General features: G+C 35.4%; 2 protein-coding genes across 2 annotated transcripts in view; both read left to right on the top strand.

Annotated features, from left to right (window-relative positions):
* The first annotated feature begins 4,091 nt into the window (after positions 1–4,091).
* On the top strand, positions 4,092–4,805 carry LOC118750370 (heat shock protein 26-like). The gene has a single exon (XM_036485090.1). It carries the CDS (start codon positions 4,187–4,189, stop codon positions 4,730–4,732), a length of 546 nt encoding a protein of 181 aa, XP_036340983.1. The 5' UTR covers positions 4,092–4,186; the 3' UTR covers positions 4,733–4,805.
* Positions 4,108–14,049, top strand: part of LOC118750371 (heat shock protein 27-like) — a 27,165-nt gene continuing 17,223 nt past the window's right edge. Inside the window, exon 1 of the mRNA XM_036485091.1 lies at positions 4,108–4,174. The gene's annotated coding sequence lies outside the window, so the exon portion shown is untranslated. The remainder of the gene's footprint in view (positions 4,175–14,049) is intronic.

Genomic DNA, 14,049 nt, shown 5'->3' with positions numbered 1-14,049 from the left:
ATATTTAAGAATATAGCTAAAAATATGAAAGAGAAAATTTGCTCGAAGGTTCTCTGCTTTACTCTCATTTCAAAACAAAAGCAAACTGAGCTGGACTGAGTGAGTGAGAGGCCATGCAACGTAGCTGAATACCGGTTTGAATGGTATGTATTCGAAAACACACCCTGCTATTTAAACAGTGTTGCCAAGTTTTGAATTTGAAAAAGCGCTAAAACCCAAAAAAGCACCATACTTTGTATTGGAGCATTTAATGGACTTTGTATGCATACAAAATTTTATTTTAGGTATGTAGATTGAAATTAATAATAATTAATCTTTCTTGCTCGCCGGTCGAAGGTTCGTTATTCATTTTACTGTTAGGGGATGCTGGTACTTTTTGTAATATTCGTAAAAAATATAACAAATTCAGACCAAATTAAAGGTCTAAAGATCAATTTCTGCTCCCAGAAAGATGGACGTTTTTGCAGGCAATGGCAAATTACCGTATGTAACTCTGGCATGATTGAAAGTGCTGCCACATATCTTTTTTGACAAACATACGCTATCTCGCTTATGATTGTGCCATGAATTTGTGTCCATTTTTGTAAAGTTCCTTACAAGGCGAAATTATACAAGGTGGTGTAACTGGCGTATTTAGATTACAACAACAACAACCACATGTATTTTGTATTGCAGGTGTTATGTCAAATCTCAATTCGCCCCAAAGTTTACATGTATTTTGTTTTTTGCTTTTGATGGGTGTGCTGTCAAATCAGTAAAAGCAAAAGCAAAATACATTTAAGGCGAAGAAATCAGCTGATTTCACAACACCACCTTCTATAAATTCACCGTGGTTCCTTAGGAAACTTCCAATTTCTCTAAATTTAACTTCTATTTTTGTTTCAGATTTACAGTTTTGGTGTCTTCAAACTAAAACAAAAAGCACCAAAAAAACGCACCAAGCTACAAACTCAAAAATTTTCGCATTTTTAATTAAGAAAAACATTAAATTTAGTGCGAAAAGTACGATGTGGCAACAGTGTACTTAAGAATTTTAAAGAGAGTAGAGAACTTATAATTCTCTGTTGTTGTGAGCATTCAGTGAGTGTCGAATTTCGTTTCTTTCGAAAGAGAGGATGTGCCAAACGACTTCAGTAACCCAGGCCATCTCACGAAAATTGGAAAAATACCCTCAATTACCCAGTTATTTAAATTTTGTGATTTGAAACTTTGATACTTTTTTATTCACATATGTTTCATTTCGATACCTTGGCTGGCAGAAATTAATTTTCGAAAAATATGAACAATATTACTAGTTTAAAGGCAAATAATTTTTTTCTTGTTATTTAAAGCCCTTAAATTTTATATTTATTTATAAGTTTAATTTGGTTACTTTTATAAGGGAGATACAACCAGGAATGTCTTTGCAATGATTTTGTGTGGTTTAGGGGCCCTATAAGTTTGTTTTTCGTTATGCAAAACAAGCATACAGATTCTCTGTATATGTTAGAGAAAGTAATAGGTATTAAGTTTTTTTTTTTTTAAACTATGGATTTAAGTATAACATTCTATTTTCAATTAAAAAAATGCACATGCAAACTTTGTTCAATATTAAAAAAAAAAATACAACCAACTTTCGTAAAAATTTTAGGTGAATGAAGCGCTGAAAGTCTGAAAAGCTTGGTATCTTCGGATATTCATATATTCAGACATATCGAGCCCTAACTGCCAAAATAACGTAAGCGACATTCTTTTTTTTTTAAATATGTAAAGCACTCAAAGTTTTCAATGTATTTTATATGGGGAAAAACAACTTTTCGTAGAAATGGCATAGACTTCTTAAAAATTAATATTTTCCGATCGAAAAACTCTGGTTCCCTTTTTCTACAGTAATAATATACCATTATTTATTTAAAATTTTTTATTACTAACGATTTTTTTTAATTATAACAAAAAATTAACGGTAATTCGTAGCCACTTCAAATTTGCACATTATCCGACTAAAATTGCAGGGGCTAAAAAACTGTGTACTCAAAAAAATTCTAACACTTCCGAGAAAAATGTTTGAAATTTAGGTGAAAATTTGTTGCACTTTTTTGTAGTTTTCTACAAATTGTTAAACTTGGGTATATATGGGGTTTGTCTGAGAATGAACTATATTTTAATTGAAAATTCTTAAAAATAAATAAATAAACATAAGTGGCACACAATATCACTTTGAAATGGCGTGCTATAGATATGACCGAAACTGTACATTTCATATTTGGTACAAAACGAAATTTTAATTTGGAAAGTAAACATGATTGTGAATGGTAATGTTAGTGTTGAGCGTTGTGGTTATCGCGATTCTTCTTTTATCACCGGTGGGTGAAATATCCCTCATCGCTATTTATTTTGAAACAATTTTTGGAAATTCAGTTTACCTAATGACGATCCTGCAGAAAATGAAGGAACTGAATAACTCGAGGGTTGAAAGTAAAAGATGTTACGTAAATTTCATGCGTTGAAACTAAAAATGTCTACTGTGTGGACTTCTATTTTAGTGTTACTGATCTCATTTTATGTGATTTATTTTCCCTAATATAAACTGATCTGTCTTATGTATTTCTTTTTAGTCGTTATTGTCTTCATACTTGAATATATGTATGTGTATCTCACGACAAAATTATACGGCTACCCGGGTTGGGCTATATTTTTTTTTCAGATTAATTTTAATATTTTTTTTATATATAATTTTTGGAATATAATTTAAGAATTTATTTGTGACTTTATGGGCTAGTTGGTGAGATCTCAATGATAAGTTACGTTAAATTAAGTCTACACCAACTTAAGCTTTACAATGAACTGAAAGATAAACTCACTGTAGTAGAAAAAAGGTGTATGTTTGTTGAATGTAAACGGGAGGTAGTGTATTGACGGAAATGGTCAAAAGTACAATTAAGTTCAGAGTTACGGTTTTTATCGTTCATTTTGTACAATTTAAAAACCTCAAATATCAACACAGGAACATACATATGTATAGTTGCGTTTTTTTACTCATTTCCAGTAAAATCCAGTAAAAGTTTTTACGAATTTTTATGTTTTGGCGTTTTCGTACGCAAAAACTTGCAAAGTAGGGGAAATTGAGAGAGCGAAAAATGACAGCTGAAGTTGCAAGTTTTTACTGGATTTTACTGGATAAATTTTTACTTGTAAGAATTTGCCAGTACGAAAAACAGCTGATCGCATGTTGCTGGATGAAATTTAAACTAATAAGGAAACTGTTTGTGGCTTTTTATTGCGGAAATTCACAAAATAAACATATTTAAATATAAAATATATTGTTTTATTAGGAATATGCTGCGAATAAACAACCAATTAATCAGCTGTTCATGAAACTTGCAAATTATTACTGGAAAAGCGTTCACGTACATACTTTTTTGTAAATTTTTTCTATGAGAGCGAATTCTTAGAAATTAAGTTACTGGAGAGTTGCTGGCAAGTTACTGGATAATTTGTAAAAAAAAACACAACTTATGTATGTACTACATATGCATACATATATGGACATACATATATATGTATAGATCTGACTAAAATTATTTTAAACAAAAATGGCTGAAATATCACAATCCTACTTTCAATTTCATCACCAATGGTTAAATAATAATAATGTAAACAGAGATTTTCGCAATAATGCAAAATCTAGAATCATCTCTTCTATTCGCTTTGATTTTACTCTGCCTTCATTACTCTCTCTCTCTTATTTCACTAAACCTTTGTCTGAACGAATTATCTACACCTTTCGCGAATTTTCTTTTCCCTATATCAGAGATGGCACTACTACAAAAAGCCGGTTTTAAATTTGAGAATGGGTTAGTGCGTCCAATTCATTTTGCACGCAGTCTCATAGTTACGCTCTCGCTTATACGTACACGCTATTCTTACGCTCTTTAAGTACATGCTAATCTCTGCCCAAGCTTGTTCTATATGAATCTTTTCTCTTATTTAATTATTTTCTCTGGCGTAGCTGAATTAGCAGAGAGCGGACAATGAGAAATAACGAGAGCGTAGAATGTTTTGGGGCTGCCGCAGTACCAGAAAAGTATAAAAGCAACCAACTTTTTGGTTCGACTCCAATCAAAAGCTAAAAATTTAAGTGAAAATCGAACAAACAATTTTGTTGTATTCTCTTATTAAAAGCAAAGGAAATAAAATTTTAGTGACAATGCGCCCGCTTCCGACTTTATGGCGTATGGCTGAGGAAATGCAGCGTTTAGCATTTCCCCGACGATCTCCATTTTCTGCATTCTACGACGATTTCCTCAACAGTCACATTACCTATTCCCCATGGAGTCGTTTAAGTCGATTACAACAGGAATTGGAAAACGATGTGGAACCAAAAGTGGGCAAGGATGGCTACCAAGTATCATTGGATGTAGCGCAATTTAAGCCAAATGAATTGACCGTTAAGGTGGTGGATGACAATGTAGTCATAGAAGGAAAGTACGATGGGCGTGAGGATGAGCATGGCTTCATTTCGAAACGTTTTGTTCGTAGTTTTAGTCTGCCACGAGGTTATAAAGCCGAACAGGCCATTTCGACACTTTCATCTGATGGCATCTTAACGGTGAATGTTCCAAAGCCCGCTGGATTGGAGGATAAGACAGCAGAACGAATTATTCCTATACATCAGACTGGTCCGGCACATTTGAATGTAAAAAAGAATGCGCCAGTTGAGGATAAGAGTGCTGAAAAGAAGGATACAAATTAAGAAAAACTTGTCGCAAGTTGTTAAAATTAGACTGCAGATAAATACATGCCTATGTACATAAAAGTGTAAATTACTTAGATTGTTATTAGTTAAACGTATGTACATATGTACTATGTAGGTACATTTATGTATGTACTTATGTATTTACATATGTAGATATTCAATAAAAAAGACTATAAGAAAATAATAGTTTTGTATAAATTCTAATAAATAATGCATGCAGATTGGTTGGTTGTTGTAGTACTCACCGAGTGGCAGGAGCAGGATGTTCAGTTATTCTCTTTTTTTTTGAAGAAAAAGGGCCCGAACGTGGCATTCGATATCGAACGCACCTCGAATCGAAATTTGCACCCCTATCGCGGGTGTCGACTAGTAGTAGATAAACGACTCTTATTCGAGTATCGCTTTTCCATGGTATTGTGTACGTCGATTTCTCGTTCAATAAGCGACTGTGAATAGTTTTTTTTTATCGCTCATTTATCTACTGGGTCGGGTGATTGGTCGTCGGTAGTTTGGCGACGTCTAGTTCCAGCCTTACCTCCTTGGTCCAGGTTGTAAAGAGTGTGGCGGTGGATTTGACGGCGGAGATTTTGAGGCTCCTTGCATGAAGAAGTTGTATAGCCGGTTATTTGATCGCAAAGTCTGTCGATGTTTGGGCCCGTCGCCATTATTGTGCAGTCATCAGCGTAGCTAATCAAGTTTACTCCTGCCGGCGGCGGGGGCAGTTTAGCCATGTAGAGATTAAACAGTGTCGGAGAGAGTTCCCCGCCTTGAGGGACCCCCTGTTTAATTATACGCGGTTTGGACTTGGCATTTCGGAATTCGACTGATGACTGACGGCCACACAGATAGCTGGTTATCCACCGTTTTGTCCGAGGTGGAAGCGACGAATCCAAGACGTCTTGGCAGAGGGTCGCTTGGTCCACCGTGTCGAATGCCTTCGACAGGCCCTATCACAGGGTCGACGTTGGTGTTCGGCTAGCTTTAGATGCTTTGTCAGGCTGGGGAGGAGCAGTCTCCTGCATCAGCCTTCTTCCCAGGGCTCGAATCGTCACATACGATATCGTACTACTCGTCACGTAAAAACACATTTTTCGGATTATGGCATACGTGAACGTACTCTGTGTCCCATTCAGCTTATACTGCCTGACGTATCACGTAATTTTCTTTCGTATCGTTTTCGATCAGTGAACCGATGTTACGATTCGAGCCCTGGCTTAAGAAGAGAATGATCCTACCCATTTTCCACATCTCGGGGATGATCATTGTGGACAGTGACAAGTTGAAAGCGGCGGTCATGCACTCGACTCCCCCAGGTCCTAGCTTTTTCAGGGTGTGCAATAAATTGCCGGCTAAAGAAGCGCACATACGACCGTGGGCCCGACGTAGTGATGGTGTCGAAGGTAAGTCCGACGTTATCATTACGCTTCGTCGGATTGGAGAGAGACTTGACTGTGAACCACAGTGTGCTGGCTCCGCTTATGAGATTGTAGATTTTTAAGTTATCATTCCATTCGCCTTGCACAACCCGGTTCTAACAGCGCACTTATACTGGGGTGGTATCCAGCATTGACGATCTCTAGCTCCGTATCCCCTGACCTGATGGACAAGCCTTGACATTCAATGAATGTATCGTTGGTATCAGTTCGGGGGGTAATCAGCCGGTATTGAACCGCGTTATGCAATATGAAGGCGATGTCGCCTCCGGCGCCACGGGGACGGTCTCTTCGGAGAACTTTGAATTCGTCCTGAATCTGGAGGCTAGAGCCGGAGTGAAGTTCGGTCTCCTGGATCGCCGCGACTGAGATTTTATGCCTTCTCATGAAACCGGACTCCTTTATTGGTTGCGGCCTGGATATGGTTACGCGCGGGATGAGTGAGCCTGTGCTGATGGCTGTGCCAGAGGTGCCTATGGAGCCTGACGTGCAGGCCCCTGACCAGTACCCCATTGTCGGTGTTGCGTTAGGCATGAGCAGCGTTTTAGGCGGCACCAGTTGTTGCATGCGTTGCACCTAACCGACTTTTTGTTGCGCCTTATCAGGTTGGTGCACACGCTGCAGAACCATCTGTCCCGGGTGGATGTCGGGTTTGCATGCTTGGAGTTGGTCCACTGGTTGATAGATGGGCAGGTGATGGTTGTGTGGAGTTACGGGTTTGTTGTTGGTTGTTGTAGCACGAAGCAAAAAAATTGTTGCTCCAGTCCCTGTGGTGCCGAAGCCCTGAGCATGCCTTTAGATAGCTCCAGTTGTGCAGTTGTTGCAGCGGACTGAAGTTGAGGAGTGGTTTATGTTGCGGCGGCAAACACTACATATCCAGGGCCCAGGATTTTGCTCTATGCCGGCGCAGACTAGTAGTGTACGGAGCAGCCTTCTCGTTGGGTTATGCTCCCATGGCACAAAATTGGGGGGTTGCTGCTTTGGTTTTTGCGAATGTTCGCATAAATAAATAAATAAATATAAGTTATCAGTTATATCAGTGGCAATATTTGTGTGTGGGCTTTTTATATCTTGATATAAGCATTTGTAAGATGCCTTCTAACAAGTATTTTTGCCGGATTTAATCGCTTAAAAAATTTAGAAAATATCCTATTTCATTTCCAAGTACATAATAACAAATATTGCAATAGAAACCGGCTAAATTTTTGTTGTAATATTAAAATATCAATAATGCTTCCGCCACGAAGTTTGCATGCAAATGGAAATGTTGCTGTCAAACTAGCAAATTGCTGGAAATAGATGGCAAGATATAAGCTCTGAATATCTTGCTCTTGGAGAACAATGAGCGGTCTCCATTGGCAAATTGTATTCTGACACATGTATCAAGATATAAACTTTACCCTGTGAAGACGGCCAGTAACATCCGTTCACTGATTGGAAACCATACGAAAGCAAATTACGTGACACGTCAGTCGTATAAGCTTAATGGGACAGGGACTACATTTACGTATGTTATAATCCGAAAACTGTGTTTTTACGCGACGAGTAAAGCAGGGATCACACGATTTGTACATTTGTACAGATTTGTCCATTTTCAACCTCACAGAGTGGTGTTGTTTGGAAAGTTGAAAGTGACAATTCTCGTAAAAAATTTCTAGACAACACCACTCTGTGACGGCTGCTTAATACGATATCGTATGCGACGATTCGAGCCCAGGTAAAAGCCAGGGGAATAGAAAAAGAACAGTAATTTTTAAGCAAACAACACAAAACCGACTTCAATTCTCTTATACAAATTTAAGACTACCGTTAGATTCTTCATGATCCATTGATCGGATCTAAACCAAATTAGTAGAATAGAAATCGGCTAACGTGGTCGGTTAAAACTATAACTGCAAATGTTCAAAGAAAAATTTTAAATGTAAGCGATCAACGAAAAATGTAAGTAAACAAATTAAAGTTGGTAATAAAAAATTCAAATTAAAAAAATTTAAAGAAACCAAATTAAACTTCGACAGCTTGAGTTGGAGGTAGAGTAGAACGTTTCAAATTTGAAAAGAGAAAAAAGTCTTAGTGCTGTTTTCTCATGTAGGTTGTAAAATTGACTTTTCCTTCAAACAATTTTTTTCAGAACAAAATTTGTGTTTAAAGGGCAGATAAATTTTAAAACCTACTTGAGAAAACGGCCCTTAAAATATTTATTTTTGGCGTAAACTCTTTATTGTTAATTACAATACTTGTTTTAATTAAAAAGACGTAATCACTCCTATTGCGAGTGTCGACTAGTAGTAGATAAACCACTATTTGTAATCGACAAATAAACAATCGATTATCCATGGTATTTTGAATGTCATTTTCTCGTTCAATAGGTGAGTGTGAATAGTTTTTAGGCGCTCATCCTTCTACAAACAAACAGTGTTAACAATAACCCAATAACCACAAATTGCGATCACCAGTTGCGTTCCTTATCTCCCAGAAATAGGTAGAAATAGTCAGATTTAGTCCGAAAAGCGTTTCTTAACTTGAAAATGACAGCAGAAATAAGAGAGCAACTGTTACTCTGGCCCCTATTATGAGTTGCATTCGATCTTCGACTGTAGTCGAAAGTGCTGATCGAACCAATTTTGATTTGGTATTCGATGAAGAATAGCGCTATTGTGAATTTCGCTCATTAAGGTTTACAAATCGAGCGAACTAAACAATGCGCTTATACATATATGTATATGTAAATTTGTGCAAATTAAAATTAAGTAAAAAAGAAAGCATGTTTATAAAAACTTGGTAATAATGAGTACAACGGAGTTCTGGTTCGACGATATGTCAGAGGATGAGAGCTTAGTAAACTGACCAGGAGTAGAAAACGTTAAAGTGTAGTCTTTCGAATATTTTTTGGCATACAATATTATTTAGGAAATTCATCTACAGATTTATTAAAAACTTCCGACTGTCTAAAGAGGCGTTTGTAGTGGAGTCCGACCGATTCCCAATTTTTGGCCGATGCCGATGCCGATTAATCGACCTTAGGGCAAAGAATCGGTCGATGCCGAAGCTGATGCCGATTCCTTAAAAAAAAACTACCTGAATATAAATTCATTCAAGAACAAATGTTTTTAATAAACTTCTATAATAACAAAAGAAAAACATAAACAAATAATATTACAAAACAAATAATCATTCAAGAATCTGTGTTTTGTTTCTTTATAAAAATTAGGTGAAGACGTTATTTGACAACATATACGAATCGATCTTGGTAAATCGATTTATTTTTTCACGATTCCTTTCTGAATCGATTATTTTTATTTTGTTTCGAATCGATTCAAAAATCGATTTTTTTATTTCGATCTGGCATCTCTAATATGTAGGCGTAAGTGGGCGTGCCAAGCCCATTTCCCAAAAATTTTCCTAAGTATCATTTTCTGCTAAATAGTTACTAATTTATCGCAGTTTTCGTATTTCTGTAAATTACCGTTATATGGGAGGTGAGTGTGGTTCTTGTCTGATATAAAAAAATTTCAACAGGTTTCTTAGTCAAGCCTAGGCAATCTTCGCTACATCGCATACCAACTTTCAACCATTTGAATCCAGTATTTACGGAAATAGCGTAGTTTTGGCATATTTTGAAAATACCGTTATATGGGAGGTGGACGTCGTTATTGTCCGATTTTGACCATTTTCAATCCCAACCTATCTTGGATAAAGGGCAACCTACTTTTCAAATTTCGTTGACATGTCTTAATTTTTTCTCGAGTTATCGTGTACACGGCAGACGGACAGACGGACAGACATGGCTTAATCGATTTCTCTTTTCACTCTGAGTATTTATATATATATTTATGTATACATTTGTTTATATCTATCTCGATTAGTTTTGGCTGTTACAAACAACCGTTATGCGAACAAAGTTATAATACCCTTGTGCACAAGTGAGCTCGGGTATAAAAATACGCGGGGCAGCTGATAGTGCTTACAATATCTTCATTGAAAAAATTACCAGTTGCTTATAAATACCCAAATACCACATAAAATGTACATATATACATACCTACTAATACATCTGTACCGTAATAAATTAATTTATTTTTGGTTAAGGAAAAATGCCAAAAAATAGTATGACCTTGCTTTTCACACTTCTTTCGATGCAAATAAATGCAACAGTTGCATCTGTAAGCAGGAATTACCGGCAGGAAAAGCAACTGCTAAAAAATAATCTGATTTTGAATATTCTAATCAAGCAAACAGGTTTTCTTTAAATTTCTTTTGGATTATTGGCTTTGAAGTCCGAGGGAAACGACTTGCCCTTATCTATCGGGATCAAATTCCGTAGAGATGATTGTAAATACAGTAACGAGCAAAATTGGTGGAAAGATGATTACTTTTGAAAATTCATAATGGTTTTCAAATTAAAAAAATTTTTTTTATTTTTTTAAATTCGCATTGGCTTTTTGTAATTTCTTTTGTGAACGGCCTTGAGCATTTACTTTCACAAAGTATTCGAGTATATGTATGTATTTGTAAAAACTACAATTGACCGTCAGCAGAAAGAAAATATTAAAAATTAACGCGAGTTCTTAGCTGCTTCAAACTTGCACTTAAAATGTTTGAAATTTCAGGAATTTTCTGAAACTTCAATTAGCGTCATAACTTTGCGACACTCACATATTAACAAGATTTGACTATTTATTGCGTTACTTTTCAATTTTATGTAATTATTAAATTTTAATATAATAAAGTGCATCTTTAAAGTAGCTGAGGCTACCCGTTGCTTTTTGGAAATTTTTTGTTTTTGAAGGTGTTGCCCATTTTCTCCATAAACAAAAAAAATTTTCGAACATACCATACTTCGTATGCAAAACAGGGGCGAACGAAGGCAGGATCCTGTGACACTTGCTTCCAGTGAACGCTCCTTCTTAAGCGTAAATCATAATTACGAAGTCAAACTGGGGAACAAATATTAAATGGTTTAGCTTTACTTAACATCCACAGAGATATAGAAGTTACGAAAAAGGAAATATTGAATACAATTTTTTCGTTTAAAGACGAAGCAGTAGAGAAATGTTATTTCTAATTTTTTCATGTATACATACAGTGATCCACAAAATAATTAAAGTTCGTTACTTTGGTCAGTTTTGGCTAGTTGTCTTTTGTTTATTTAATGTTTGATATTTTTGTATAAAAGCTAGCTGGTTATACAACAACACCAAATTCAGATTTCAATCTTTTTTACAAAAATCATAAAAATTCTGAAAATGTTCGCCAAAATTTCAAACTTTTTAATCAGAATCTTTAGAAAAAATTTTTATATGCAGTCTTGTAGCTCATTTAATTTTAGTCCAATGAAGTGCAAGTTTTAAGCTGCTAAAAATAACTTTAATTTTTGGCAATTTTTTTTGCTGGCAGTGTCCTCTATATAAAAGAAAATGGTCGAACATACTTTGTGTGGAAAAAACTTGAAACCCCTTCAACCAACAAAATTCTCAGAAATCAACGGGATTTTTCTCCAACTTGAAACTTGCACCAGAATTAAATTGGCTACAAAACTGCTTACAAAAAAAAAAAGACACTGGTTAAAAAATTTTAAATTTTTATGTAAATTTGCAGCATTTTTATACTATTTGTACAAAGTTTGAAATTATTTGTTTTTGTTATTTATGGCCTTATAACAATTATATTCAGCAATTTTTATTGAGCTTGAGGCCGTTTTTCATGAAAAACTATTGTGGAAAAGCAACAACAATTTGAAAAAATGCTAGAAGTGATACCTATTAAAAATGGCCCCAAGCTCAATAAAAATTGTTGAATATAATTGTTATAAGACCATACATAACAAAAACAAATAACACCTAAAAGTTAAACATTCTAAAAATAGAATTATTAACAAAAGACAACAAAACCATCAAGTTTAAATAGCACTGGAATAGCTGCGCTTTATTGTAGTAGGCTCACATGAAAAAAGTGGAAAAAGCACCAACAGTTTATAAGGCGAACTTAGCACAGTGCGGAGGCAACTAGATGAGTCAGCTGGGGTCATCGGTTCGAATCCCGCTGAAGAAGTCTGATGAGGAAATGTGGTAATTTCCGAAATAGCTATCACTTCTACAATTTTTTCAAATTGTTGTTGCTTTTCCACAATAGCTTTTCATTAAAAACAGTCTCAAGATCAAAAAAAAAATTGTTGAATCAATATTTGGAATATTAATTTATATGGTGTTTGTCGTAAAACTAGCTAGACTTTTATAAATAAACAAAAAATTAAATAAACAAAAGACAAATAACCAAACCTGGTCAAAATATTCCACTCCTATTATTTTGTGGAAAACTGTATTTAAGCACTCGAATTTATTTAAAAAATTAAAACATAGTCATATTTGGTGGACTTGATTATGAAAAAAAAGAAATTATAGACAAATCTTGTCAATATGTGAGTGCCGTATTTGTGGTTATAGCATCAAGTGTATTTTTATAAAAAGTCAACAAAAAAAATATTATTTTGAAAAACATCGTGAATATTTTAAAATAATGATAATTGACCATTTTCGGTCGCTACTGTACAAACATACATACGTGCATACATATCTATTCAAATAGGTCAATGTACGAGTTTTCTTAACCATACAATGTATGTATGTATATATGTATGTACAAATCTAATCTTAAAAATCACGTGTTCGGATAAAAGGTTTTTAGTGGTGTATAAACACCAGGACGCACACCATATTCTACTACAAGGTGGCGCTAAAGTTTTTACTCGATGTTCTTTGGCTGTAAGTTCTGTTTTCGCTTTGTGTTTTGTTTGTAATTTTGTTTCATTAAGTGCCGTTTTCTCAAGTAGCTTTAGAAATTTATCTGCCCTTTAATTACAAACTTTGTTCTCAAATAGTAATTAAAGTGCAGATAAATTTTAAAAGCTACTTGAGAAGACGGCCTTTTTTCTTCTTCTTCTTCTTCTTTATTGGAGCTGTAACCGCCTAAGCACGCCAATCGTTTCTCTTCTGTGCCAACTGACGCCACCTGGTCTTCCCAACGCTGAGGGGGCCTTCCTCTGTTACCAGCATCGCGACCCGCGTCGAATACTTTCAGAGCTGGAGCTTTTCTAGCTATTTGAACGACATTACCTAGCTTATGCAACTTTCCACGGCGTTTTGCAGTGGTTCGCTGAATAATTTCTGATGTTTTCACACCTTATTTCCACAAAATAAAATTATTGCTCTTTGAGATTTTGCTGGAAGACGCAGGTTACAAAAACAGTGCTATGAAAACGCGTCTATATCATCAAACGCGTCATCAGTCGAACACCTAAATCAGGCTGAATAATATTGCACTAGACAGTTGCATAAACATGTCAAGACTTGTCTGGCACCAATAACATTGCCTATAAGTTCTGCGTAATATAATTCTGTGTTCGTATGGAACAGTAGCTTATGTCGAAAGGCTGGCTTTAGTATAATGCTGCATTCGCAGCATACGATTGCGAATGACTCACTGTCGCCGAGCCGAGTTTTGATACTAAATAGCAAGTCAATATTCCTATTATGTCTCATCAAAAAATTCCTTGTCGTTTAAAGAATAAAGCGAATGCGGCTTATACTAAAGCCAGCCTTTTGACATAAGCTACTGTTCCATACGAACACAGAATTATAACACAATTCCCAGATCTTTAGAAACATCCATCGTACATTGTACAATCGATGGTCTGATATAGGCTTTAGATGAGCCATCGCACCAGTTCGGAACATTCTGCTTTTCTTGTAGGGATATATTGCAAATATGTACATATTTGTGCATACTTAATTAAAAATATACCACCGTTCAACATGCAAAAAGAACACACGTACATATAAGACACATATAAAAATACGTAAATAAACTTTTATGACTCATTTA

This window comes from Rhagoletis pomonella, unplaced genomic scaffold (genome assembly GCF_013731165.1).
Source record: "Rhagoletis pomonella isolate Grant_MI unplaced genomic scaffold, Rhpom_1.0 Rhpom_scaffold_00216, whole genome shotgun sequence".
Lineage (NCBI taxonomy): Eukaryota > Metazoa > Arthropoda > Insecta > Diptera > Tephritidae > Rhagoletis > Rhagoletis pomonella.
Note: the sequence above shows the minus strand (reverse complement) of the source record. Positions and strands in the feature narration are given on the sequence as shown.